Genomic DNA, 27,381 nt, shown 5'->3' on the forward strand with positions numbered 1-27,381 from the left:
TGTGCCTTCAAAAGTCCTGCACAGTTCCTAAGTCTTTGATACCTTCTCTCTTCAATTTGTCCTCTCCCTTTGTACTTTACAGCTATGTTAGTCTCAACATACCATTCATTTTCTATTCTCCACCAGTGTTTCTTCTACGCTGAGGGCAGCACACCTTCACAGGTGATTAATCAGCCCCGCCTAGTCAGAGGCTCAGGGCGCCATGCACGGAGCTGACTGACTGGGAGACGCTGATTAACCACCTGTGAAGCTGCGCTGCTGCGCAGCGTAGAGGAAACTCTGCTGTCCACTCCTTTACTCTTTCACAAAAGAAGCGACATGGATGAGGAAAGTGCACCACCCTCCTCATTCACAACTTTCCTAAAGGCCTGTTTGGTCTGAGGCTCTCAAGCTATATAAGGCAGAGATATGGCGGGAGAGGAGTCTGTCAAATATTTCTAACCTAAAGTGAGTCTTCCTCCTTCATCTTGTCTTTGTCCAGTACCTCTTTGGGCAAGAACTGTCATGAAACTTGCATTTTGTAGAATGCCAAGCTCATTGTTTTTAGCAAATAATATAGACTGCTCATAATTTTCGTTTAATGAAGCTGATTGTGCCAGAGCTTTTTTTCCCCTCTGAGAGCTAGTGGATTGCTGTTACCTCACTACACAAGATGATCGCATTGCAACTATGAACTTCAGATCATTTGTGTAAAATGACACACTACCGTTGATTTTGAATATTGTATCAATATTTAAATTACTGTTTCCAGCAATGTTAAGTCTTAGATGTGTAAAAGTAAGTGAATTTTCCTTAGAAGCCTTACCGGTGTTGCTCGGGTCCTTCAGGGCAGGAGGCTTGGAGTGTGCAGGTTGTAGCAAGAGTGAGGGGTGAGAAGGGGCTCGGTGGGAGGTCCCAACTGTCAGGACTTTCTCTCTCACCCTGCCTTCCATCGGCTGCCAGGGGCCTTTTTCTCTCTTCCTTCCCCACCCCTCTAGCACTGCAGCCCAGGACTGGAGGAGGGTTTGGAGCAGGGGGCAGTTATTTATCTGGTGTCAGGAAAGATTGTGAGCCCCAGCCCTGCTGGCCTCTCTTGGTAGTGCAGCTGTCCCCAGTAGTCTCTCCCTGGGGGTAGCGAGCACAGGAGAGAGCTTTACTGCAGACTCTCCATCCTCTTTGTGCCCTCCTTTTCCATGGTTATGGAAAACAGGCCCATTCCCAGGACTTCCTGTTTTCTTGGCACAATGAAACCCGACCTTGCTTAAGATAAGTGGAAGATGAATACCAAATTTGGTGGTCCTAGCTCTTACCGTTTAGGAATAATTCTTGAACAAACAGACTTACAGATGGACAGATGGATGCACATTTCAAAATTATATAGATAATGGTTATTTGATTTTCTTTTGTTTATTATGAAGTAGCATTGTTGTATTTTTAGGGGTTTTGCAGTAATTGCATTAAAAGGGTTTCTCTCAGGACTGCAGGACATGCAAGGATCTTTATATATTTGGGGGAGGGAGAAAGGGTATTTAAAGGGGACTTTTGAGTTGGGAGGCTAATTTCAGAAATGAGACTGCAGTATCGCATCCTGTATCTGGATTTAATAAAGCAGCAATTTGAATATTATGCACTTTACAAGATCCAGAAGGCTGCTGTCATATGCAATCCCATCAATAATATAAACCTTCCTTGCAGAAATACTTGTGCTGTAAAGTAGCACACTCATGTGCATCTACATTGCAGGACTTAGCTCAATTTGTATAGCTTATTTCAAGTTGTCAATTGCGTATCTTATTTTGAAATGGAAGCGTCTACACAGCACTTACTTTGGAATAGAGCAATCTTCCTTTATTCCTAATACAATAAGGGTTACAGGACTTGGAGTAAGAAGTCCTCCAGCTTGACAGTATTTTGACGCTATTTTGAAATAACTACCTGCTATGTAGACACAACTAAATTATTTGAGAATAGTGCTAGTTATCTTGAAATAGTGTTGCAGTGTAGACCTACCTCCAGTCCTCACACAACTCTTTAAAAAAAAATCATGGCAGGGAAAGACTAAATTTTCAGGTAGTTATGCTGTTTTAAATTATATAAATTATACAAGAGCAAAGTTAGGATTACATGGGCGACCTTAATATTTGGTATTTCCTATATTTTGGGTGCTTTTAGTCTACAACCTTTTCAATTTTTTTACCCAGTTTTATATGGAATTTTAGACTAATGCAGCTGAAATGTTCTTTTAGATTGTTTGTTTATATTGTGATCACAGCTCTTGGTGGGTGCTATTACTACAGAGATGGGTTAATAAAGTGTGTATTTTCAGCTCTGCATTCTGTTGATGTGTTGCAGAATGCAGGAAGAAAGTAATCTGACATGGAGGAAAAGTCTGAACTATTTTGCTTTCTATATGTACATTAACTCAACCTCAGAAGGATTATTTAAAATGAAAAATAATCCATTTACTGCCATGGTGTAAGTATAAAAATATAATTCTAGGGCTTCCTGAACAATTCCTAAAACAAAGTGCATCCACTAGAACTAATTCAGTTTAATGTCATTTTTGTATCATAACATGTAAAAAATAAGACTTTTTTTCTGTACTTAATTTGTGCCACGCCCAGGCATTTCTAACAGAATGTTGGGATAAGATATCCTGTATTTATGGTGAAAGATCTCCTTTTGGACACACAGCAAATGTTTCTTCCTCTTTCATATCCAGCTGGGGTATCTTATGTTCAAAAAATTACTACAGTAATTTATACTTACTGCTAACAAGCAAGACTAGTGATTTCCTTAAAGTAGCTTCCTGTGTTTATTCCCCAAATAGTTTTTTAGCGATTAGCATGTGCTTGATTGAGTCTCAGAAAAACAAGAGTTTTGGTGTGTGGTTTTTTTTTTTTTTTTTTTTTTTTTTTTTCTAGCTTTGACTGAATGCTAGAAAACATGAGCAGCATTTTGATTCCTGGCAAAAAGATTTTTTGTTTTGTTTTTATTTTTCCTTGTTAGGTAGCTTATACTTAAAGCCATTTATTTATTTATTTATGCTCTCTCTCTGCTCCGTAGGAAAGTATTACTAATTTCACATTGGATGAAAACACTGAAAATTTGATAAGTAATTAAAGCAATCTGCATCAAGGACTTCCTGCTTATGATCACAATCTTCACAATTCTATCCACTTTTCTACAGTTGTAGATGACCATGCTGAGGTTCACATCCCATTTAAGCATTTTGCCTTTTATTTGTTGAATGTAACTGAATTGTTACACTGGCCAGTTGAGGCCCTCAAAAGTGTATAGTATATCAGGATCTTTGTCAAGCATAGAAGATATTAGGAGTGATGGGTGACCTTTCTGTCTTTCTTTCTGTCTTTACTATATTATACCGTGTTAAGGCTGTATCATGATTTTTCTTCAGTAATTTTAGGTCTATCTTTGTGAACTTCCATATTGATGCTAACTTGAGACATATGGAAGAAACAGTACTTGAAAATGATTGTATAATGAGAAAAGACAGACATTGAAAACACATTGTTCATAGAATAATGTTCATTCTTATTGCTAACACTTTTTAATCTTCTTTGTGTGTGTGCTTTCTCGTGATTCTGTTTTTCCTCTACTTAATATTCATATACCATCTGTGTGGACCTCACAGGTGCTGGGTTCCACGTGTTGGTTTTGAGCCCTTACTGCTCTTTTGGGTCCAGACTGCAGGGGATTCTGATTTTGAGTTTTAGTTTAGGCCTTTCTCGATTTTAATTTAAAAAAAAAAAAAAAAAAGCTCAACTACTGAAACTTGGTACTTTTACTTCCACAGGTCATTTGGAGAAAAAAGGAGCTTAAATTCTATGGTAAAAAACTTGATAGATCTGAAAAGAAAATACTTAGAGAAAGGCCATGTTCTGTTTAATTTTTTCAAGAGGAGGCTTTTTCGCCATTTAGCCCTGTCTAGACCAACATTTCAACCTGATAGTATTTCCTGTACTAGCTAATTTCTCTTAGGTAGTTACAGACCCCACTGTCTAGATGGGGCCAAATGGTGGAGAAGCAATTGGAAAAAGCTATGCAAATTGTGGAGCGCAATTTGCATAGCTTTTTCCAGAAAAAGGCTATAGTGTAGACCTACCCTCAGATGCACTGTAGAGAGAGGGTCTGACATAGTTGTCATTTCACCTCACAATGTATCCGTTTAATCTCAACTGTTAATGTCCTTTTCTCTAAGCACCTACCCTTTTTCTTCAGCATCATGGTAAAGGGCTGAAATAAACAGAATGGTTTAGTTGTGCAGCTCTTTTGGAACTTCAAACTCAACCACATTAACTACCTACTGTTTTCCATTTCTGCACTTCTCTCTTCTGTGGTATTCTAGACATGGTTCCATGGTGAGTTAGGAAGAAAAGTTTTGACTCAATACATGCAAAAAGTCATAGCATAAGACAAGCACTGAGATTATCAGCATTTCCCCCATTAACATTTGCTGGTCAGGTGCATTTTACACTTCTGTTGTATACGTTGTGCAGGGATAGTAAAGACTTCAAGAAACAGCTGCTTTAGAACAACAAATCCTGATAAATGATTATAGAAGTATCTATGACAGAGGGGTAACAGAAAGCTCCAGAGCTGCTCTCGTAACAGCCTAATAGCAACTGTGGATATCTAGCAGAGTTGTGAAACTTGTACTACTTTCAGTATTTCTGCACAAACCCCATTGAAGTCTGTGCAATGAAATGGGAAAGTTGAGACCTTCGATGCTCAGGGTGCATCTACACAGGATGTGTCTTCAGAATAATGGCCGTTATTCCGAAAACAATGCAAGCATCTACACAGTGGTTCCATTATTTCGAAATAAATTTGAAATAATGGACTGCTTATTCCGACTTCTGTAAACCTCATTCCACTAGGAATAATGCCTATTCCGAAATAGTTATTTTGGAATAGCAGTAGTATGGATGCTCTGCTGCTGCTATTTTGAAATGGCTCCTCCCCAGGTCCATTCAGTTACTACTCCCCAGTGCCTCCTGGGGTTCTAAATCGAGGTAACACGTCCACATTAGGGAAGCCTGCCCTGGATTGATTTTTGAGGCTTCTGTGTAGTGTAGACGTGCTATTTTGAGATAAGCTGTTTCGTGGTATTTCTTTCTAAGTAACTTATTTCGAAATAAGTGGGCAGTGTAGACGTACCCTAAATGATTTTCGGAATGGATTGTAATTAATGTGTTGATGGTATACACTAAAGGCAGGGACTCTCTCAGGTGAGGCTAAAAAGAAATATTAACAGTTGCTTTTATTACCTGTACTATCTATTTTCTCTTAGGTAGTTACAGTCCCCACTCTTGTAGTATCTGAACTATTTCACTTTACAGGACCCCTGTGAGATGCAGGGGAAGTACCATTAGCCCTATTTTTTTCAGATGCTCTCCCTGCCTCATTTCCCTAATGATTTGCCCAGCATCTCTCTGAAGTTTGTGATGGAGCAGGGAATTGAATCTGTCTTCCCCAAGCTACCACCTTAAACACTAAATCTTAAATTTCCCAAAGACCATCTGTTCTCTGTGCTGAATGACCATGTGTGAACAATACAACTTGACCCCGATCAAAATCAATACATGGACAACCTAAAGTCTAGATTAATTTTGCAGCTTTGACTGCACTTCTGACAACTGAATATGCATTGTTGATTTTTTAGGGATGAAAGGGGCCCCTGGATGTAAGTGCCCACAAGCAGAAAATCTGTTGAGATATGCAAGAGAAAATGAAGGGTTATTTTTTTGAGAGGCCTCTGCGAAGGAAAACAGGTTATAGTAAAGCCCGGTTGAAAGGTTCAGGATCAACAGCCAATGGGAAGACAAATTGGGGTTCTTAAATACACCAGGAATAAAAATTCAAGCTCTGCAAAAAGAAGCTAATGTGTTTCTTGTCCTCAGCAATTAATCTGGATTTGACTTTTTTTCAGGATGCACTAAGGTTTTTCTCTCTCTTTTTTGGATTCAACTAATGAGCTCCAAAAACCAGGCCAATTTGTCCCTCACTGATCCCAAGGTAATCTTTCTTGGCATTATGTCCAGTCACATCATTCTTCTTCAACTCAGGCTGCTTTTTTGTAGTAATTCACGTTTAGCTCTGCCCAGTGGGTTATTCATCCTATCTATGCTTCCAGTATGACATTTCTGGAAATTCTGTGAAACCTCCTCTGTTGGTTTTGGCATGGCAGGGAAGAAGTCCATAGCCTCTGTCTCTCTCTTCATATACACGCATCCAGAATGGTATAAAAATACACTAGTGTTGAGTTTCACTGGTCCATACACAGTTGAAAACTTGTGTTTCAGGTTAGGTTGTACCCTATTTAAGTTGGGGGGGGGGGGCAAATGCTAGGAACTCTTACAGCCTTTGTAAAATAATAATAAAATGCAAAATTGTGTTGACATTTTCCCGGGGAACTAAAACAGAATTTAATTAGATAAACCTGGAAATCTGTATTTAGTCTCTAAACACAGAATTCCTGGAAACTCCTTGGCAAATGTATGAACTTGACAGTTGTACTTTGTCACTATTTTAAATGGAGGTAGATTCTTATTGCACTTAAAGTGGGCTGAACTTGGCTCACAGGCAGATGAATAACGTAAAAGTCACAAATGCCTGCCAAAATCTTTCTTCACAAAGAACAGAAAGCAGGAGGAGGATGTGAAAAAGAGAACAGAAAGAGTTTCTATCCATACTAGCTATGCAGCAGCTCTTGCAGACTAATCCTTTTGCCAGTACCACAGATTTGATGGCGCATCATGCGGTCACCATCTGCCACTCAGCAGTTAGGTTACAATTTATTTTTTGCTTCTAAAAACACAATTCAAATGCTGTGGATGCTGTTATGTCCTGTATATAGATAGCTGAAGGGGACTTGAAATGTGTATGTTTTAACTCTTTGAATAACCACAGCTTTTGTCCTTTTTAAATAGTGAAACATTCCTAACTTGAATATTTAATAGGATCATATAAGTGCTTAAAGCTGGGCATGTGTTCATCAGTTGTGGGGGAGGAGTAAAAAGAAACACATCAGAGCCAACAGAAAAGTGAATTTGCATTGTGTACCCTGGGCTTTCTGTAGGGAGAGACTTCAGCCTAGATCAGGGATGGCCAACCTGTGGCTCTTCTGAAGTTAATATGTGGCTTCTTGCTCTGGCACTGACCCCAGGGCTGCAGCTACAGGTGCCAAATTTCCAATGCTCAACTCCTGGCTCCACCTCCTCCTCTAAGTGTATTGTGCCCTCGTTCCTTCTCTCCCCCTCAAAGCCTCATGAGGGCCCTGAAACAGCTAATTGGAGTGAGCAGGAGGCACGGGGAAGGAAGAGGAGGCGCTGACTGGTGGGGCTGCTGGTGGGTAAAAGATGCTGGAGATGGGAGAGGAGACACCTGATGGGAATGGCTCACAAATTACTGTGGCTCTCTGGCAATGTACATTCGTAAAATGTGGGTCTTTTTCAGGTTCAAGGTAGCCACCCGGGGCCTAGATGGAAAGCCTAAAGAAGATGTAAGGGGTAACCAAAGGGCTCTTGAGGAAAGAGTGAAGCTGTAGACCATAGTCCTTTGAAATAGGAGGACACTTAGGCTACGTCTAGACTGCAAGCCTCTTTTGAAAGAGGCTTTTTTTGAAAGATAACTTTCAAAAAAGACTTTTTCGAAAAAGAGCGTCTAGGCTACAACCTGTACTTTCAAGAAAGTGACTTGCTTTTTCGAAAGAGCACCCAGGCAGTCTGGATGCTCTTTGAAAAAAGCACAGTTTGCATTACATAGAGCCTTTTTTTTGAAAGAGCACTTTCAGAAAAAGGCATTCTTCCTTGTAAAACAAGGTTTTCCGCGATCGAAAAAACTGCCGCGTTCTTTTGATTTATTTTTGAAAGAATGCGGCAGCAGTCTAGATGCAGGGGAAGTTTTTTTTTTTTTTTTGAGAAAAGGCCACTTAAAAAAAACCCTGTAGTCTAGGCACACCCCTTAGTGAGAGAAGTGGTTAAGAGTGTAAAGTCATTGATTTCAGTGGATCAGAATTGACTAAAAGAATTCAAGATGAAAGAACGCAGCGGATGGAGAGAATGAGCATGATACAGTAGAACCTCAGTTAAGAACATCTCGAAAAAGAAGGTTCACAACTAAAATGTTTTGTTCAGAGTTACAAATGTTGTGGTTAAGTCTACATCTGAACATTGACTTAGTACAGTTTTGACATTGTATTATGTAGAAGAAGAATGCTCCTTTGAATCTTAATTTAAAAGGAACAAGCATCGAAACTGTTTCCTTACTTTAAAAAAGATTTGACAAACTTCCCCTTTTTAAGGTATTTATGTGTTATAGTACTGTATTTTTGTGTATGCTGCTGCCTGTTGAGGTGGTTGAGTACTAAGTTTGTAACTCTGAATGAACTCTGTTCCTAATTTTGAGGTTCTACTGTATATAAATGGCCAGGTTTTTTTTATAATCCCAGGATTGTCCTGAAAAGTTTGAAAAATGAGCTCTTAAAGATAAAAAAGCAACCATATGCTAATAGTTTTCTGTTGCTCCAATTCACCTGTTACCTAGCACACTGTTTAAAACAACAACAGTGCGTCTTAGACTACAAATAAAAAAATGCAACAGTTGGTTGTTTAGGCCAGGAGCTTGTATTTTTTTTTTTTTTTTTAACCTTCCTCACAATGTCTCTGTGGGCACCCTTTCAAGTGACAGACCCACACCAGCAGTCTAGAGTAGAAATTGCCTTTCACCCATTTTTTTTTTTTTAACAAGATCACTGAGTTACAGCGTTGTTTCCCAACCGTATGGACTCCAGCAGGTCATTTGTTCCCTGCTGCAGAATCGTCCTTGGGGGTTGTGATTGAGCAAAATGTTAAAAACAAAATGATCCATTTATCCATGGGAATGCCACAGGCAGAGTGAAAACGCTTACAGGTAACAAAAAGCTAAATACATCTATATCACGGAGCCATTTTCCATTCCTTGTCCTTTTTTGTTTGGCTGGGATTTTTTTATGGGATCCATTTGTACAGTAATCCTTTCTGAGGCAGTGCTTCTGTCTGAGATTCTGAGCAAAATTTCTTTGTCTGATCTCGGATGCTGAACATGATCTTAACAGATGAGGTTGAAATCAGTCTTCCAGAAATGAATTCCCAATCTTGTCTGCTTGAGCATCAGACAGCTCAGGATGTATGCAGCAGTAGACCCAAAGAAAACTAAGTCTGACTTAACTTTATATATATTCAGGTCTCTTTAGGTTTTATGGATTTTGTCACTTTTTTTAAGACTTAATACAGAAGTTTCCCATGTTTTAGACACATCACCTAAATGAAAATGCGTTCAAAACAGATGATCCTCTTAGGGGGCTGAAGACTCTAGTCTTGATTTTAAAACCAGGCCAAAATCTGCCTCATTCCAGTTGACTCCGTTGCTCCCTCTTTCTTTCTTAGTTTTTTCATTGGTATTATAGTAGCATCAACAGGCCCTAAGCAAGACTGGGATTCCACTTAACTGCACAGAAAGAGATTGGTACCTGCACAGAATAGTTTATGGTTTAAATAGAGTCCAACCAGGCAATTGATGGGAGGGGAAGCAGAGACAGAGACCAGAAGTGCTTACCCAAGTTCACACAGCAAATTAGTGTCATAGGAACAGGAGACATTCAGCTCTCTTTTACTTTTCTGTTTCCTGAGATTTCTCTCTCTCTCTCCCTTCCCCTCCCCCCCCCCCCCCTCAGTTGTTGAAAAGCATCTCCCATACCGCATTTGCAGAGTCAGGGACAGAAAGAGGAGAAATAACAGGTGGTGAAGAAAGTGCAAAAGAATTTGAGGCATTACTTTTGGTCTTGGCATTTGCCATGCCATTTAGCAAGAAAGTGGGATGATAACACATAGTCTGATGCAGCTGAATTATTTGTTACTTGAATTATTTCTATTGCAATAAGTCATTTTATACTGTATAATAATATTCTTAATACAGTCACTTGTAATTGCTGTGGTTTTTTGTTTGGCTTTTTTTTTTGTTACAGGTGCTCTAATTCCCAGCATACTTCAGAGATGCCATGGAGCAATCATGTTAAATCAGTGTCTACTTAATTCTCTGGGGAATATTTTTCTTTTTATAAAGGAGTTTAGAAGATTAAGGCATTCAGACTAAAGCAATTAGATCAGTATTGCATACTAAGTTGTATAATACTATGAGATTCTAAAGGTTTTGTGCCACTTTATTAATGTGAGGTAATCTGTGATTGGTTTCTCACATGTAACTGTTTTCAGTTACATTTTGCCTGAAATCATTCATAGCTGCCTTAAATGAGTTTTTAGCTTGACAGATCACAAGAGAGGTTGATTTTTAGGTAATGTTTTCTTTAATTTAAACTTAAGCATTTGAAATGGTTGCCTCACTGATTGAAGAAAAAAGTCTAAAAATGTAGATCCATAAATGCACAGGTTCCAAGGTTAGTCCTGGGAAAACTTATTCACAAAGGGTGAGCAAACCTGCTCAAGTTTTGGGTAGAGCAGTCCAGCAAGAACACATCACACATGCCACTCTTCCATGTCCAGTTTACAGATCTGATTCTGGAACTGTCCCTGTTTCAAGGGCTTTAATGTTATATGGGGACCCACAGCCTCAGTAACTCTGTCTCTGCACCCTACCACCTGAATACCTTTCAGGAATACACTGGCTTGTGTAGTCCAGTTTTGAAATCATGTAGGCTCATGCTGTCCGAGACATCTAGGTTTCACGATTTACCACTGCTTGGGGATAAGGTTGAGCCTACACCAAGCTGTCTTGGGAGCTGAATGCCTGAAAGAAATGTAAAGTGGGGGTGGAGTCTGAAGGGGATCTGGGCAGGAGTGAGGATGTGGGGAGAGGAGGGGGTTCAGGAGTCAGGGTTAGAGGTGTGAGGAAGGGCTCCAGAGCAGAAGGCTTAGAGTATGTGTGGACAGAGGGAGTGCAGGGGAGCAACAGCACCATTTAGAGAGGGCAGGAGGGACTGAAGTCCTTCTCCCATCCCTCGAGATTCGTATTGGAATGCTTCTTCCTGTTCCCCTTTATCACTGTCTGGGAGTAAGAGGGAAGCCTCAGGTGTGAGTCACTTACTCCTATGCACCCTCCTATTCCCAGCCAGGAGAGAGAAGAATGCATGCGTTCTTCATGTTTTCCTCACTCCCTGATGGAAGGGAAAGAACAATCAGTGTCCCTGAACAAATTTTGGTGGGTGAAGGGCTTTAGCTCCCCCTACATTCCCTAAATAATTCCCTGAAGGGGGCTTGGAGCTGGAACAGTCCCAGACAAGTGGGGGAGCATGCCCCTAGCCAACTCATTTTAACCTGCCTGGCTGCTACTTCATGTGGCAGCCTGCAGGAGGCCCTTGAGGGAGCATACCTTGCCGCCTCCTGCAGTTGAGTGTCCTGTCCAGCCAGCTCCTTCTTGTTGAAGCAGTACATCGGGATGCACTGACTTACTTTCACCTCTTCTCTAGCAGAGAGTAGCAAAGAGAGGTCAGGTTTATGTCTTTATAAAACTTTTGTTTCCTTTAATTGTGTGATGGGTTCCTAGATACCATGAGAGAAGCTCGTGAGAAATGCTTACCTATTTGCATTTCTACTTAGCAATCCATACTGGGTTTCAAGTTTCCAAATGCAATTCAAAGTGTATGTATTGATCGGAAAAGACTGATGTGTAGGTGTTGGGTCTTATCTACTTTCGAAATTATCTCTGTCCTATTTCTTACCCTGGAAGTTGAAATCAGATCAAGTGCTTAAGCTAACAGTCTATAGATTCAAATGTCTGAAAGCTGGTTTAAGATGTTTTTAGGTCAGATGAGGAGCCTTGGACTCTGAGACCTGCTTCCACTGACGAATAGATGGAGTGTATTGACTTCATGCTTTTAAAAACTCAAAATAGAAGTGTTCAGTTAGAATCTTCCATTTGGTATTGAGTTATTTTGTGCTACTTTGTGTAAGTGCAACTGTTTAAAATCCTCAGTATGCATTTCATAATCTACACTTTATTTTAATATTGCAATGTTGAATGGCCTTGTAAATCTTACATGTGGCACACTGGAGGTGTGTACACTGCACGTAGCTCGAATAAGATACGCAATTAGAACTACGCAAATTGCATATCTTATTTTGATTTTATTTCTAAATAGCTCATTTTGTAATAATTTCAAAGTGACCTGCTACTCTGAAACATCCCTTACTTCTCATGGAATTAGGTTTACAGGGATGTCGGAATAGTGAGCCCAAAACAATGGGCTTGCTGTTTAGGCGCAGGATAGCTATTTCAGGATACACTGGTATCCTGAAATAGTGTTGCAGTGTAGACGTGGCCTGAGATACTGTGTAAAATGGTTCAAGTTAAACAACAAAATCCCTGCTGAACTAAGAACTTTTTGTCTCTTATGCCTGGAGTGGATTGCAGTTCAGTATTTTTTTTTCTCCTTTATTATCCTCAGACTAAGCCCCAGTCCTCCAAATATTTGAATAAACTTGTGTGTAGTGCTGTCTATTCGGTCAGTTTACTTTTTATTAAATTGATCACATTATGCCAGAAAACTAGAAGTAAATTAAATATTTGATTATATAATCTTTTTCCCTTTACTATTGAAAAGACAAATTCTTAACTACTTTTTCTGATATGGAGGGTAAATGTAAAATAATTATTGTTCAAATATCTAAAATATACAAAAATGTGTTATCCACTCACTTTTAGCTGAAAACCAAATATGTGGACAACATAAAGAAGTTAGTCTTTCTCTTAAACAAAATCTTTCCAATAAAATTTTCATACAACTTTTTTCTCTTCAATATTGTTTTCATGACAGTTTTCATTTTTTTTGTACAGTGAAGCTTCTGTAAGTCAGCTTAAATTAAAGCACCATATACTGAGGCTAAATGACTTTTCAGAGTAAAATAGACATAGTTGTAACTGTACAGGAGAGATTTTGTCTTATCCATGCTGAACACATTTTGCACTCTGAACTTTGCAGTATTCAGTCTTGAGCTATGATCTGGAACAAAGCTCTCCTCAAAGGGAAACATTACAGGCTTCCGCCTTAAATAAATCACAGAAGGCTCACTTTATTTTGTTATGTAGCAGCCATGGTTGGCAAGTGCTGAGTGTTAACCTTTAGGCGAAGAACACCAGTGAGGTGCAACTGTTACAGGTTTTTCCACTTCTTGATTTTTTTTATGTACTGCACATTTTATAAGAAAAACCCCTTTTAAAAGGAAAATCTGGTTCTTGCTTATAAAACTAGAATATACCAATTATTTGTCGTTTGTGTTTTTAAAAATATCAAAAGCATATTAATATATCTCCTTCAATTTCTTGGGAATATAATGTTTTTGAATATGAACATTTCTTTAGTCATTACACACATGCAGTTGTAATGTGCAGTCACATAATTGGTGCCAGGAATCCGTTTTTTTCTTTTGCATAATGGGCAGCACTAGTTAATAAATGTTGTTCAGCTTGGCAAAAGTATGTGGAGGTGTGTGCATGCATACATTCTTCAACAAACAACATTTAACTTGTGTTGTAAAAGCTCTGTTGGGAGAATCTTCATTTATAGTCCTGTGGGTAGAATAAGTAAACCCATGTAAAAGTGATTAGGCTCTACTGGTTGTGTTGTAACATTTTTTTTCTTCTAACATGGCCATAGTACACTAAATATGAAGTGTAGGTTTAGCTTTATTTCTAGATCCCATTACTAATCCCCGCAGCCAGCCAGCCAGTCCCCTGAACTGAATCTACTCGTGTATTATGCCATGTGGCTGAGTTCAGTGTTCTCTTGTCATTCATTTGAAATATGATCTTGATTTGAATCTATATGTGCATAATACTTTGATACACTGGAATTTGGCAGCACCAGTCACCTCCTTGGTACCAATTCTAAACACTAATGTGCTAGGAAAGTTCAACTGCGCTGTTATGATGCAGACAGAATACTTAATAGACTACATTTGTGACACTTTCCTCAAGGCACCCAGAAATAGAAGCCAGTGTTGTCCCTCTTGTCTTGCAAGGGGAAGTTTGCTGAGGCTTACGCTGTGTGTCAGTCAAATTCCTGCCACACTAGTCTATCCACCTCCCCTGCAAATCCTCAAGACTCTGCTAGTCTGAATCTAGCCTTGCAGGAAACAGTGAACTCCACTCTGCATGTTCCCCAGAGATATTTCTCTGCAGTACCAAGTCCCTCTCACCAAATACTCTCAGAAAATGTTTGGTGCCTCCACACAGTGCACACACCAGACTGTTAAGTCAGGTGAAAACTCAACTTAATTCAGTGTAACAGCACTGAGATGGCTAAAACTAAGTATAATCTAACCACAAAGAACAGAGATTCAAGTGCTAGTAAGCAGAGTTGACCAAAACAGAAAATGGTTACAAATGGGGGGGGGGGGGGAACCGCTTTCTTGTGCTAAAACTTAATTCTAACAAGTTGTCTTTGCCTAAACAGTTCTCTCTAGCATGTTGATGTTCACATCAGAGGATGTTATACCTTTAGTTCTTTAATTAATGGAATTATACCCTTAACTAATGCTATACCTTTAAAAGCTTCACCGGGGTAGCAGAGTTGGTCAGTATTTGGAAAAACTTAAACAACTAATAGTCTTGCAGCAACTTAGAGACTAACAAAACATGTAGATGGTGGTATGAGCTTTTGTGGGCTCATGAAGTGGGTTGTGCCCACAAAAGCTCATGATACCATCTACATCAGTGTTTCTTAAACTTTTTAAGACCAAGGAATAACAAATATTTTTTTATGAGCAACATCCCAAGGGTTTTTGTTGGGGGAAGGGGGGAGACCCTGACCAGATGACACTTTTACTTCTGATGACAATATTCGCTCCCTGCCCATGATAAGTATCTTTTAAAAAGTATCTTTTTTTTAAATCTAAGTATCCCAAATTGTATTACAATAAGTTTAAATGGTATATTGTGGTATGTTTGTGAGCAGCCTTCTCTCACTCACACTCACACAAACCTGGCAATCGCTATCCATTAAATAAAAAAAAAAAGTTGTCAGAAAAACAAAAACAAAGAAGTAACATTGTGCCCCCTGACGTGGAAGATTCTGACACAACCTCCAAGTTTTCCTGCCCTCCCCCAGTCAGGGGCTGGGCTGAAGTCACTCACAGCAGCCTGGGCGGCATTAATGACGTCACTCTTCTTGCTTTTCCCCACCCTCCCCCAATCACATACTTAGCCCCAGCTTTCATTTTTAAAACTGAGCAGTCCAGTGCCAAGGGACAGCTCCTGCTTTTTTTTTTTTTTTTTTCTCCCCCCCCCCCCCCCCACCCGGGTCCTTTGGGCCCACTCCTCGAGCCTCAGGACCAATGCGGGCCGCCTGACGGAGCGAAGTGCACGCATCCCGAAGGTCCAGAGAGTTGCTGGGGGAGCAGGAGGGAGGGTAGGAGGTGAGCGGATGCCCCAGGGGCAGGGCTATATGAATATAAGTGGGAGGAGTTTTGGGCGGTTGCAGAGGGCTGCGCTGGGTGTCCTGCGCACAAATCCGGCAGCCTGGGTTAAGTATGATTTTCAGAGTTAATTCAATCTGTTTACTTGCTCTCTTAGATTATTAATGAAAGACTGATTAAGTCCAGTCCTAACAGAGTCTGTGGCACCTTGACTGCCACCTGCCTCAGATCCCCACTCAGAATGATACATTAGCATTTATTATTGCTTTGTGAATCTCCCTTCACGCAGCTTTCAGTATTTGAAATATCAAAGTCAATTTCTGGTTCTCACAGGGTTTTTTATGCCACCTATCACTGTAGTATTGGAGTACCTTAAATCGAGAAATGATTGCTATCATGGAACATGAATAAAAAGTGTCATGTTTACTTTAATTTTCTGTGTCCCCCCCCCCCCCCCTCTACTTCCCTTGCTTATTTTTATCATGTTGTGAAGGGAGGCTTAGTTAGCTATTGTGCTCCTATGGATGGGTGTGCTGCGGAAGCAAGTGTATACATGCAAACCCTGTATTCAGAAGCTTGCAACTCCTTTCTTACCCCTTATCTTTCCTAGTGAATAGGCACTGTTGCTGTAATTCACGGAGTAGCCAAGTGAACCCTTTGCAATCATTCTGAGCACTGCTTCTTGGAGTGGCTGGAGATTATTAAAATATACTCCCTAACTATGGATATGGAATGGAACAATATCTTCCCCATGATATATGCTCCATCTATTTCAGCACTTGAAGTATGAACCCAGTTCTTGCACTGACAACTGTTTGTAATCACTGATAGTTCAGCGAAAACAAAAACCAAAATAAAAAACCTTACTACCCAAGATACAATTTTCTGCTATCTAATATTTTAAAAAGCCACATCCTCTCAATATGGAAACTTTCTGCATAGGGAACAGCATGCTCCAAAAGGATTCATGAGTGTATGGTGCTAATTGCATAGCACTTCAAGCTTGAGGGTTGTATGTTCTTTGCACTTTATAAGGTCAAATTATATACAGCCAGATAATTTTAGTTACAATATTGAAGATCCATGGAAACTCCTGTGAAGTTACTATGGATTATAAAAGCATAATTACAGTCTCTGGCCCCCAGTGTTCTGTCTTAAGAAACTGAAGTTAAAATGATCGGTGTAGTTTAAGGGCATCTCCTTACAAAATGAGTCTCTCAAGAAGTAAATCCAATATGAATTATTTGGTATTTGAATTTTTTTTAATGCTGAAGCAATTTTCTTTAAAAGAAAAAGATAGCAGATGGACACATACAGACAACAAATATTGGAAAATCATTCGTCATGCTAAGCTCCACAGATTCATTATAATACTTGAGCCTGCTTGTGGGCGAAACAAGACCTGACAGCAGGGAAATGCCCTGTACCCATAGCAGCAGGAGGCTCTAAAAGTCCTTCCTACTGCAGAGATTTTTCTGAGGGAAATTACAAAGTTAATTTTAAATTCAAGTGCTTGTTCATGTCCATTCCATGCTAGATGTGTGCACCTGGCTTCAGAGGGCACTAGAGTCGGTCCTATGGATAATCCTGGAGGGGAGGCAATACCTCTGGCAGTTGAGCATGCTAAATGCACCCACTAAGCATGGAAATGGCCATGAGCAACATATCTCAAAGAAAATCATTAACAAAAAAGTAATAAGTGGTTGCTGGGTGGCTTTTTTTTTCTTTTTTTAAGACTAACAGTTTGACTCCTAATGTGTCAGTCTAATTCCCTGCCAGGTCCCAGAGCTATATTTAATTTTATGGGAGTTTGTCCCCTTTTCTTTACTTCTCCTTCTGAGGCATTTGCAGTGGCTGGTGCCACTGCAAGCTGAGAAAAGGCAAAAGAGAAGATATATGTCTCCTGCACTGCTCTCATTTCCCCCAGCCTCATCCTTATTGCGTGCCTTGTTGGGAAGTTTGCCTGGTTCTGTGGGCAGAATGCAACTTCCTTCACAAGCCAACCAGATGGATTCTCCTCAACCCCCTTCCCCCCCCCCCCCCCAAACAAAATATCAGCAAAAATTCTTGACAGCAAAATAGGAACGGCCATGCTGGGTCATACCAATGGTCTTTCTAGCCCAGAATCCTATCTTCTGATAGTAGTCAATGCCAGGTGCTTTAGGGGGGAATGAACAGAACAGGTAATGAAGTGAGCCATCTATGTCACTCAGGCCCAGCTGCTGCTGGTCAGAAACTAGTGATATCCAGAGTATGGGGTTGTGTTCCTGACTATCTTGGCCAATATCTATTGGCTGTTCTCCATGAACTTACCTAGTTCTTCTTTGAACCCACTTTTCCTTTGTCGTCTTAACACTGTGAACACGGTCCACGTGTAGACTGTGTTGTGTGACAAAGTACTTCCTTATGGTTGGTTGGTTGCTATTAATTTGATTAGGTTATCCCTGGTTCTTGTGTGAAGGAGTAAGTAAAATGTCCTTATTCTTTCTCCATACCATTCATGATTTTATAGATTGCTGTCATACTCTCCCTTCAGTTTTCATAATTTTGTTGCCTTTTCTGTACCTTTTTCCAATTCTAATATTTTTTTAAGTTGGGGTGAGCAGAACTCTATGCAGTATTAAATCTTATTAGATCATCTCTTCCTGGTCAAGTCCTACCCCTTGAGAAATCTTAAAATTACCTTGGACAAAGTGTTAGAAAATATATTGCAGAGATTAATCCCACCCTGGCTGGGGGGATGGATTAGAATAGCTAATGTGCGTCTCCAATCTTTAATCACTATAATTCTTGTAGTCCTTTTAGAAAGGGTATCTTCAGCTGCGGTACCTTTTTGTAAGGAAACTGGATTTTGTGGTTATGGTTCTAAAATGTCTGACTACAGTTGCAACTGTCCATATTTCTGCTAATTAGTAGTTATTTTGTGAGCATGCTAAAGACGAAATGAAGCCAAAAATAAGTACCGGGATTTAGAGTGTTTTAGTGTCAATTGTCTGTCACTTGATCCCATATTTTTTTGCACACTGCATTATAAGTGGCAGCTTTTGACTTTTTTTTTTTTTTTTAAAGGGGTAAAAAATTCTGAAACAAGTTGAGTGTTAACTTAATAGGATAACTGTTTGGTCAAAGACAGTTTCTTGAAGTCATTGTATATTGATGCATTGGAGGCATGATGCCAAGTGCCCTGAAAGGAGTGGATTTAAAGTAGTAATTAACTACTGGTTCAATAGGAATTACAAGATCACAAAACAAATTACTGTTATTAAGAACGTATTTGTTCTCACACCAACCAGTCACCGTATTTCACTGTCTAACTTGAGTTTGCTCTCTGTGTTTCTTTAAAGCTGATATAAGCAGTTATAGTTTCTGTAGAATATTTTATGTGCATGTTTCTGGATTTACTTTTTTAGTTTAGCTATCTCTAAAATGACATTCATGAGAGCCCTGCTGTAAACAGTAAAAACTACATCACTATTATATGACTTGCTACTTTATAGAAGGTAGTGAATGCATGCTGCAGTAAAAACAAAGGGAGCAATGAGAGAAGATTATTGGAAAGAATGGAGTCAGTCATTGTATAGCTGACTTTAGTTCACATGAACAGTTCTGATAGTTATTTAGTAAAATAGTATTTGGGGGTCCCCCCCCATACTTGAAAAGGGGAAAGAGGGAAAACCAAAATGGTGTGACTTTGAGATCACAGCCATGAAATAGCCTTTTGATTACAGTGTAAAGGTGATCTTTATATACAGTCTGTAATAACAAACTAGCTGTGGTTAAGGTTTTTTGTTCTGAGAATTGTGCATCCATGGAACTGCACTAGAGCATGGTTGGAACCAGTTTGGAGTCAAGTGAATGGCATTTTTTTTATTAAACTCTGTGGTGTAGTTTTGGAACACTTTTCAGTAGAGTTGGGTAATGTAACCTTTGGGTATAAAGAAAAATCTCTGCTAAGCCTTCCATATGTTTTAAAAAAAAATACTTCTCTTATCTGGACGCCCATTCTTTGTCCCCAAGAAGTCAGCTTTTGTGCTCTAATGTGTTGACTGGGAAACCCCCATAGAAGGTAGCCATGTGCTTCCCTGCATTGGGCTCACCGAGGCTCAGTTGCTGGAATAGACTGGACTGTGGTGGAGTCTCAAACTGGTACTGGTTTGTGCCATAGTTGGAATCCCACCCTTGATTGCATATCCCTTATCCTTTTCCCCTTGATTCTTGCTTTTCATGACATAAAGTGGTGTGTGGGGCAGTGGCAGGATCTTCACCAAGTATGCCATGCAGCCTTTTATAAAGGTCTTAAGCATGGTACCAAATCAACTATTGGCCTCCCTGGCCTTTTGGAATGTGTCTTTAGAGTAAAAAGAAATAAACCAAAAATTGATTCTTGCTTTTTTACCAATAGAAGTGCAAAGAAGCAATTACCAGCAAGTACTAAAGATCAGAAATCAAAGAGCAAAAATCTTCACGAGATGAACAGCATATGTTGAACTGACAAAAGTCATTAGTAAAACTGCTGGATTTTGTACTAAAATCCAGATGTGATTGGATTTCAAAATACATTGTGTAGCCACATACTAAAATTACGTTGGCTTTTCAAGACTGGGCATTATTAAATTGACAGGTTAATATTGGATCTGTTTTTGCTATCTAAATCAAATAGTGTCTGAAGCAAGTATCATGGGGTGTGTGTGTGTGTGTGTGGTGGGGGCAGGGGGACTGGCAGGAAAGTTTGGACTCTTGGGGGCCAGGCCGCAAATTTAAGGACAATACCCAGATAAAGAGCTGGGATTCCCAAGCCCAGAGCAGAAGCAGCTGGGAGCTGCACCCTTTTCTCCCCTGCTAAGTCAAGATCCTAACCACTACAGCATCCCACTACTAGGGAGACCTGGCCACAATATGGTTAGTTCTTAATATTTTATTGTGGCAGAAAATTGTGATATACATTTAGCTTCTTATACTGTGTAATAGTAGCTTAGTTGTTCTTTGCTATAGGACAGTTTTCACATCCCACAGAAGCAAGTACAGTTAGCGATAACAGGGTAGCTTGTAGCTCTTTACATGTACACAAAGTGGGTTGTGTGCTTTTTGGTGTCATAAAACAGAACAGTATAGGTGCTGTAATAACAATAAGCCGTTCAGCAGTTTCACATTAAGAATAGATCTACACCTGCAAATTTGTTCAGAAAGTACAGTATGTGATGGCTTAAAAGGTTGGTAGGGAATACAGGCAATTATGTGACATTTGACTTTTTTTTTGTTTTCCTTTCATTTAAAAATGAAACAAAGATTTGCATAAGGTTAAATGTAGTCCTCATTGTGCAGGGAAATGTTTCTGTAGTTCCAGCATCTCATCTATATTGCTGTGTCTTAGATCACAGTTTCCACAACAAGTACTCCTTTGGAAGGGGGTGAAGACATCAGTGGTTTACATGCACCTCCTTCCTTGGTATTCTAGTTTAGCCTCAAGTTTCTTTTTCTCCCTCCATGGCTTGTTTTCTCACAGGCCTTTTAAGTGCTGGGAAATTAGTGGTAGAATTTGTGGTAGAATGGCATTAAATCCTCCGTATGTTTAACGTTGCATCAGCTGTTTGTGGTTAAACCAAGACTTTTTTTTGTCCATTCTGATGGAAGTCTTGTTTTATGCTGTATGTATTCTAATATGATCTATTTTAGTAATCTTGTAGCTGCAACAACTTTTAGCAGTTAAACAGTTACTAAAATGCTCCCCCTGAGGCAGAGATTTCAGAAACTGCACTCTCAGCCCCACTCCTGGGGAGCCCCCTGTCACCCTGTGCTACTGCCTCTGTAGCAGTGTGGGGTGCTGGCATCTCCTGTCTGCAGTGGGCCCGAGCTCCCCGTAGACAGAGGCTGCTCTGCCATCCCATGGCTTCCTGCATGTACTGGCTCCTGCCTGCTCCCTCACCCTTCACACTGTTGCCTCTCTGTCAGAGGCAGCAGCGTGGGGGTGGGGAGGCAGGTGGCTCCACAGAAATGGGCACACATGGGGACCCGGCTTATAAACTGGCTCCCCATGGGCACCTGCCTCCTCTTCTACCCCTTTGCTGCCACTGATACAGAGGCGAGGGAGGAGGGGGAAAGTAAGAGGGAGGAAGTGCATGTTGTCATTTGGACTAACTGATAAGCCCATACTTTAACGGTTAATCATTTAAATGTCTATATGCTACATCCCTAGAGTGCACCACACACATACCTCCCCTCCCCCCAGACAGCTCTGAGAGCTGGCCAGAAACTTAAAGGGCCTGGTGCTCCAGCCGTGGCTGCTGGGAAACCTGGGCCCTTTAAAATTCAGGCCCCAGGGCAGTTGCCTCCATTGGTGGGCCTGGTCTTCCTTGTCAGAGGAACATAGAAGTCTCTGCATTCTCAATCAAGTCTAAAATGCAAATTGGCTAAAAGGGTAAAAACATCTTGCTACCTGATTTTTAGCTCATTCAGGAGTTGCCCTACTGAGCTGACACACTTCTACTTTATGCCTGATGTTTTTGAACTAGGGTGTTCAGCTGCCTGTTTGGTGACAGTTTGCCAAGTAGCAACCTGCCTTTTCAGATACAGCAGAGCATGACTCTTCTGTGGTTTGGGGGTGGGGGGGGGGGGGTTTCAAGTCTTCGTACAGATGTGTGCTAGGGAAGTAAAGGGTTAACAAGTTACCAGATAACACCCTTAACTGCTGAAATACTGGTTAATTGGTGGGATGGGCCCATCCAGAACAGCCCCCTGCATGAGGCAAGGTCAGGCCTGATTAACTGGTTACGCTTAACATTTAACCAGTTAACTTTTTTAAATGTAACTTTACTAGGGACATGAAAGGCTTACTGGTTTTGGTTAACTGTGGGCAGGAGGCTACTCCAGCCTCTGGGGTCACCTCAGATAAGAGCTGCTCCAGATGTCTGGAGTAGGGATGTTAAAATGCATTTAATTTTCAGCGGTAACATGCTGGGAAGCAGTCGACTTTTAAACCGGCTCCCTGCACATACTGGAAGCCTGCGTGTAACTGAAGATTAAGTTATGAGCCCAGGTTCATTGGTTAACCATATACAATAAACTTCCGATAATCCGGCACCTTTAGGACCCAGGGGGTGCCGGATTATCAGATATGCCGGACTATTAGAAGGGGGGGGCTATGAGGGGTCTGGGGTGGGGTGGGGGGAAGCTACCCCAGACCCTCTCATAGCCCTTCCTTCTGATAGTACAGCTCTGCCCCAGGAGTCCCTGATTCAGCCGCTGCTGGTCAGTTTCAGCAGCGGCTGAATCGGGGACGCCTGCAGCAGAGCAACTGGGGCGCTGCTGGGTTAGTCTAGTAGCGCCGACCCTTGGTGCCGCGAGACCAACACATCAGCACCCCAGCTGCTCTTGGGGACACCTGGGGCAGAGCAGCTGAGGTGCTGACGGGTTGGTCCCGCAGCGCCGCTCCTTGGCGCTACTGGACCAACCCGGCAGCACCCTAGCTTCTCTGCCCCAGGTGTCCCCAAGTCAGCCGCTGCAGAAACTGATCAGCGGCTGACTCCAGAAAGCCAGAGGCAGAGCTGCTCTGCCCCGGGCTTCCTAGAGTCAGCTGCTGGTCAATTTCAGCAGCGGCTGAATCCAAGACAGCTGGGGTGCTGCAGGGTTGGTCCCGCAGACCCGAGGGGCAGCGCTACTGGACCTACCCGGCAGCACTCCAGCTGTTCTGCCCCCTGCTTCCTGGATTCAGCGCTGGTCAGTTTTAGCAGCACCTGAATCGGGGAAGCTGGGGGCAGAGCAGCTCCAATGGTCCGGCTGCCCGGAGCACTTCCAGGTTCCTGATGGTGCCGGACCATCAAGAGTCCCGGACCATCAGATGCCGGACCATCAGAGTTTTACTGTATACAGTTACACTTATATTCCTAGTCTGCAGCAGCTGCTCTCCACAGTGTGCCCGAGGGCATTGCAGGCAGGGGCTGCTCTGAGCAACCGGAGCAGCCTTTCCTTGCAGCAGTGGGCTAAGGGGTGTCACAGGCAGAGACTACTCTGGGTGGCAGATGCAAGTGCTCCATCCCATCTGTGCTGGACCACAGCCCCTCCCCCCCCCAACTGGTTAACCAGTTAAACATGAAGCAAAGTCCAGTTAACCCATTACATAGAATTTTATACCCCTTGATTTTTATATCCCTAATAAATGCAGGCTCTTCCAAAAGGAGAAAAAGACCAGGAATTGAACTTTCATGTACAAGAGGAGGAGTGCAGAACACTATCACGCCAATCCTGCGTCATGTGCCAATCACTTATCACTCTTTTATCAGTGCAAAGTGGCTCCTAAAGCTAGGTAATCTGACTCCCAGAGAATTTTCCCCCTCCCCCCCCCTCCCAGGGCTGGATTAAGATCTTTAGAGGCCCTAAACATTGAAAAGATTATGGTGCCCTCCCCCCCCCCCATATGTAATTCAAAATAAAAACAATACTTTACTGTAAAATCTCTTTTGTGCCCCTGCTTTGCTGGTGCCCTAAGCAAGTGCTTAGTCTGCCTATTGGGTAATGCAGCCCTGCCCCCGCCCCCTCTGTAAAATGTGTTGCAGTGAAGATGCTATTCTCCCTCTTGTAGTTCAAGTGAGTTAGCCTAAATCTGCACTGGCACTTTATTATGCTGCAACTTTCTGGCTGAGGAATACACAGACAACCTCCCCAGTGCAACAAGTGCCAGTGTAAATTGGTTCCCAGTCTGTTAGCTACCCCCCTGAAAGTGGTTTACAGAGCACTGGGAAAGCTCTCTCCCAGCCCTCCTGCCATGCCCACACTGCCACATTAAAGCTTTTTTGCAGCTGCATTTTAAATTTGGAAGTGTAGAGAGAGCCTTTGAAAAGAGGATGTTGCTAGGGCACCGCCCCTTTGGATCACTGTCAGCTAGCACAGCTTAAAGCCGTTTTCAAGCTGCTAATCAGCCTGCTGGTGCAGAGTGGCTGCTAGGTCAGAAAGCAAAAAAGGAATTGTTGCTCTTGTGTTCTGTAACTGTACTGAATGCTCCTCAGTCACAGCTGAGGATCTGGTCCATTGCTTAGTTAGACTACAGAACTATCAATTCTTTTCCCTTTGAAAAGACTGCATTGTCACCAGCATTTGTAAATGGTTATTTAAAATCAAACATTTCTTAAATCTTTTTTTATATGGCACAATACAGTATTCTCAGGAAGGGATAAATGTTGCATCAAATTATAAAAGTTGGCGGGACTCGGATGCAGATGATAAAGCAGATGAAAATATAGATCCATATTTAAAGCTATTTTATTTTTTAAACTACTTGTCAGTAAACACTTGATATGAATCACGTTTTGGGGTTTTTTTTTTCTGAAAAACTACTTGGTTAATGAAGATTTTATCAACTATGTTTCCTTTCACACAGAGACCATATATACATTTCAAGTTTGTTTTTCAGGTATCTTTGAGTGGAAGGTAAATATTTACTTTTCAAATTAAAGTAAGGCAAAATGTCATAAGTGTTTTAAGCCAGGTAGAAATAAGTTGTATACAGCTATCAATGGTATGCCATGATTTAATTTATGTTTACAAAAAAAATATGCTTTAGAAAATAGTCCCTCCCTTTAGCCAAAGCAGGTTTATCTGGCTTCCAAGGATTTCCCTGGTTCTAATTTTTATAATTGTAATTCTGTAAATTCTGACTATAGTAACATGAACAGTTGTCCTAGGGATTTCTCTTCTAGATAGCATGCTTTCAAAAAAAAAAAAATCAGAAAATCCCAAAATCTTACAAATGCTCTAAATGAATAGCAGCATATACATTCTTACCCAGTAATTCAGGGAAAAATACTTGGTTTTAAAAAGGTGGGGTGGTGTGTGGGGGTGGTGTGTTTAGGTTTTTTTTTTTTTTTTTTTTAAAGAGCAGGCCTTGTAACTCAACAAAATGATATGGGATCAACTTTATTTTATTATCCGTCCTATAAATCAGCCTTCTTTTTCATTTTTAAGGGTGTCATAGTCTTGTTTTCCTGAAAACCAAGTTGTTGTTTTTCATCTTGAAAATATTTTTAGTGCACTAGTTGATATGATCTGTATCAAGAAGTATGTTTATAGATCACTGTTTCCCTTCCCAAAAAAAAGCCAAGCTGCCTGAAATCAAATGATTCTTCATATAACATAAAACGTAGAAAGCAGGCATAAGTTTTGATGGTATTGGATTCTGCTTTGAAGAAATTAAAAGTAATCTTTCTGGGGGTAAATAATGAAACAGTTTTTTTAGATAAAGGAGAACTCTGGAAAGCAGTATATTTTTTCCAGTAATTATTCCAGAATTATGCAGTTACCCATCACAACTCTAACTTTTTGCCACTGTGGACTATGACTCTATTGCCTGTGGAGAAGTGTACACTGAAGTGAAGTTAGTGTGCTTCTGTGATCTGCAGTATGCAGGATCAGACAAGATGATCATGATGGTCTCTTCTGACCTTAAAGTCTATTAATCTGTATGTGAGATGTCAGAAATGTTTTAACGCTTTCTTCCTTACCACCTGCAGTTTTATTTATGTTGTGCTATAAAGTGATGATGCATTTTTTGCTGACTTATTAATTAAAAACAGCAATAGTTTCTTCAGATGATAATAAATATAAACTGTCCTTAATTTTACAATTCCTAGAATCTGATTTTTTTTTTTTCCTCCTTTTCCTGCTTCTTTTAGTGGGCAATTTGCTGTAGTGAAAAAATGTCGTGAGAAGAGTACTGGTCAACAGTATGCTGCAAAATTCATCAAGAAACGGAGAACAAAATCCAGCCGGCGGGGAGTGAGTAGAGAAGATATTGAACGAGAAGTTAACATCCTGAAAGAGATTCAGCACCCCAACGTGATCACACTGCATGATGTTTATGAAAACAAAACGGATGTTATTCTTATTCTGGAACTGTAAGTAGCTCTTGAAGGACTTGGGGACGTGGTTGAGATCGCCTTTATATTTGGGAAGTAAGGGTTTTCCTTCAGAGCAGTAATGACTTAAACATCCTATATAAATGCAGGTGGGCCATGGTATTTTGAGAGCTTTATTCCAAGTTAGGCTTGCATCTCAGAGTAGTTTATTCTTCGTGAAGTAGATTGCCCAGACACCAGAGGTAGAATCTCACTTAGATAGATCCAATACAAGTCTTTTCACTTGCTACTGTAGTCACTATGATTCTACAAAAGCGGCGAGGAGTCCTGTGGCACCTTATAGACTAACTGAAGTGTAGGAGCATAAGCTTTCGTGGGCAAAGACCCACTTCGTCAGATGCAAGTGGGTCTTTGCCCACGAAAGCTTATGCTCCTAAACTTCAGTTAGTCTATAAGGTGCCACAGGACTCCTCGCCGCTTTTGCAGATTCAGACTAACACGGCTACCCCTCTGATATTTGACAGTATAATTCTAGTGATATGTGGGCTGAACATTACCTTTCAATATCTCCAGTTAAAATGTTCTGAGTGTAAAATGCAGGAGACATGGGAAGATAACTGGTGCTTTGTTCCATAATTATAGCAAGCCAATTTTGGTTCTGCATTATATTGGTATAAATTCACAGTAATCCTATTGAACACATTTTTACATCTGTGTAACTAAGAACACAATTGGATTGGATCCAGCCCATGGAAGCAGTAGGGAGCTCCAGGCAGGCTCCCCTGCTTGCCCTGCAGCCCCGCACACCACTCAAACACAGGTGCTGGGCCCCGTTTCTGTTTCAAAACTGTAGTGGAGGGATAAAGTTTCAGGAACTGCCCCTGCTCCCAGCACAATCCCATTGGTCGGTTTCTGGCTAGAAACGGGCCAATGGTAACTGCCTGTTAGAAGAACCACCCCCCTTCTCCTCAGCTCAGGTATTCACACAAGCAAGCAGGATGGCTAGCTGGGAAACGTTTTAAGCTCTGCAAGCTTTAGCACAGCAGTCAGGCAGGCAGGTTTGGCTGTGGGCTGGTAAGTCTCCTGCCCAGAGTTTGCCTCTGGCACCCTCATCCCCTCAGCTCCCC

At 41.0% G+C, this 27,381-nt stretch overlaps 1 protein-coding gene across 5 annotated transcripts in view; it reads left to right on the forward strand.

Annotated features, from left to right (window-relative positions):
• The window catches only part of DAPK1 (death associated protein kinase 1), a 130,704-nt gene that overhangs the window by 23,327 nt on the left and 79,996 nt on the right, over positions 1–27,381 (forward strand). For all 5 annotated transcript variants that reach the window (XM_075931798.2, XM_075931800.2, XM_075931799.2 and 2 more), the window contains exon 3: positions 26,072–26,293. In XM_075931798.2, coding sequence (XP_075787913.1) covers positions 26,072–26,293 — 222 coding nt within the window. The remainder of the gene's footprint in view (positions 1–26,071; positions 26,294–27,381) is intronic.

Source organism: Pelodiscus sinensis, chromosome 6 (genome assembly GCF_052426305.1).
Source record: "Pelodiscus sinensis isolate ZL-2025 chromosome 6, ASM5242630v1, whole genome shotgun sequence".
Taxonomy (NCBI): domain Eukaryota; kingdom Metazoa; phylum Chordata; order Testudines; family Trionychidae; genus Pelodiscus; species Pelodiscus sinensis.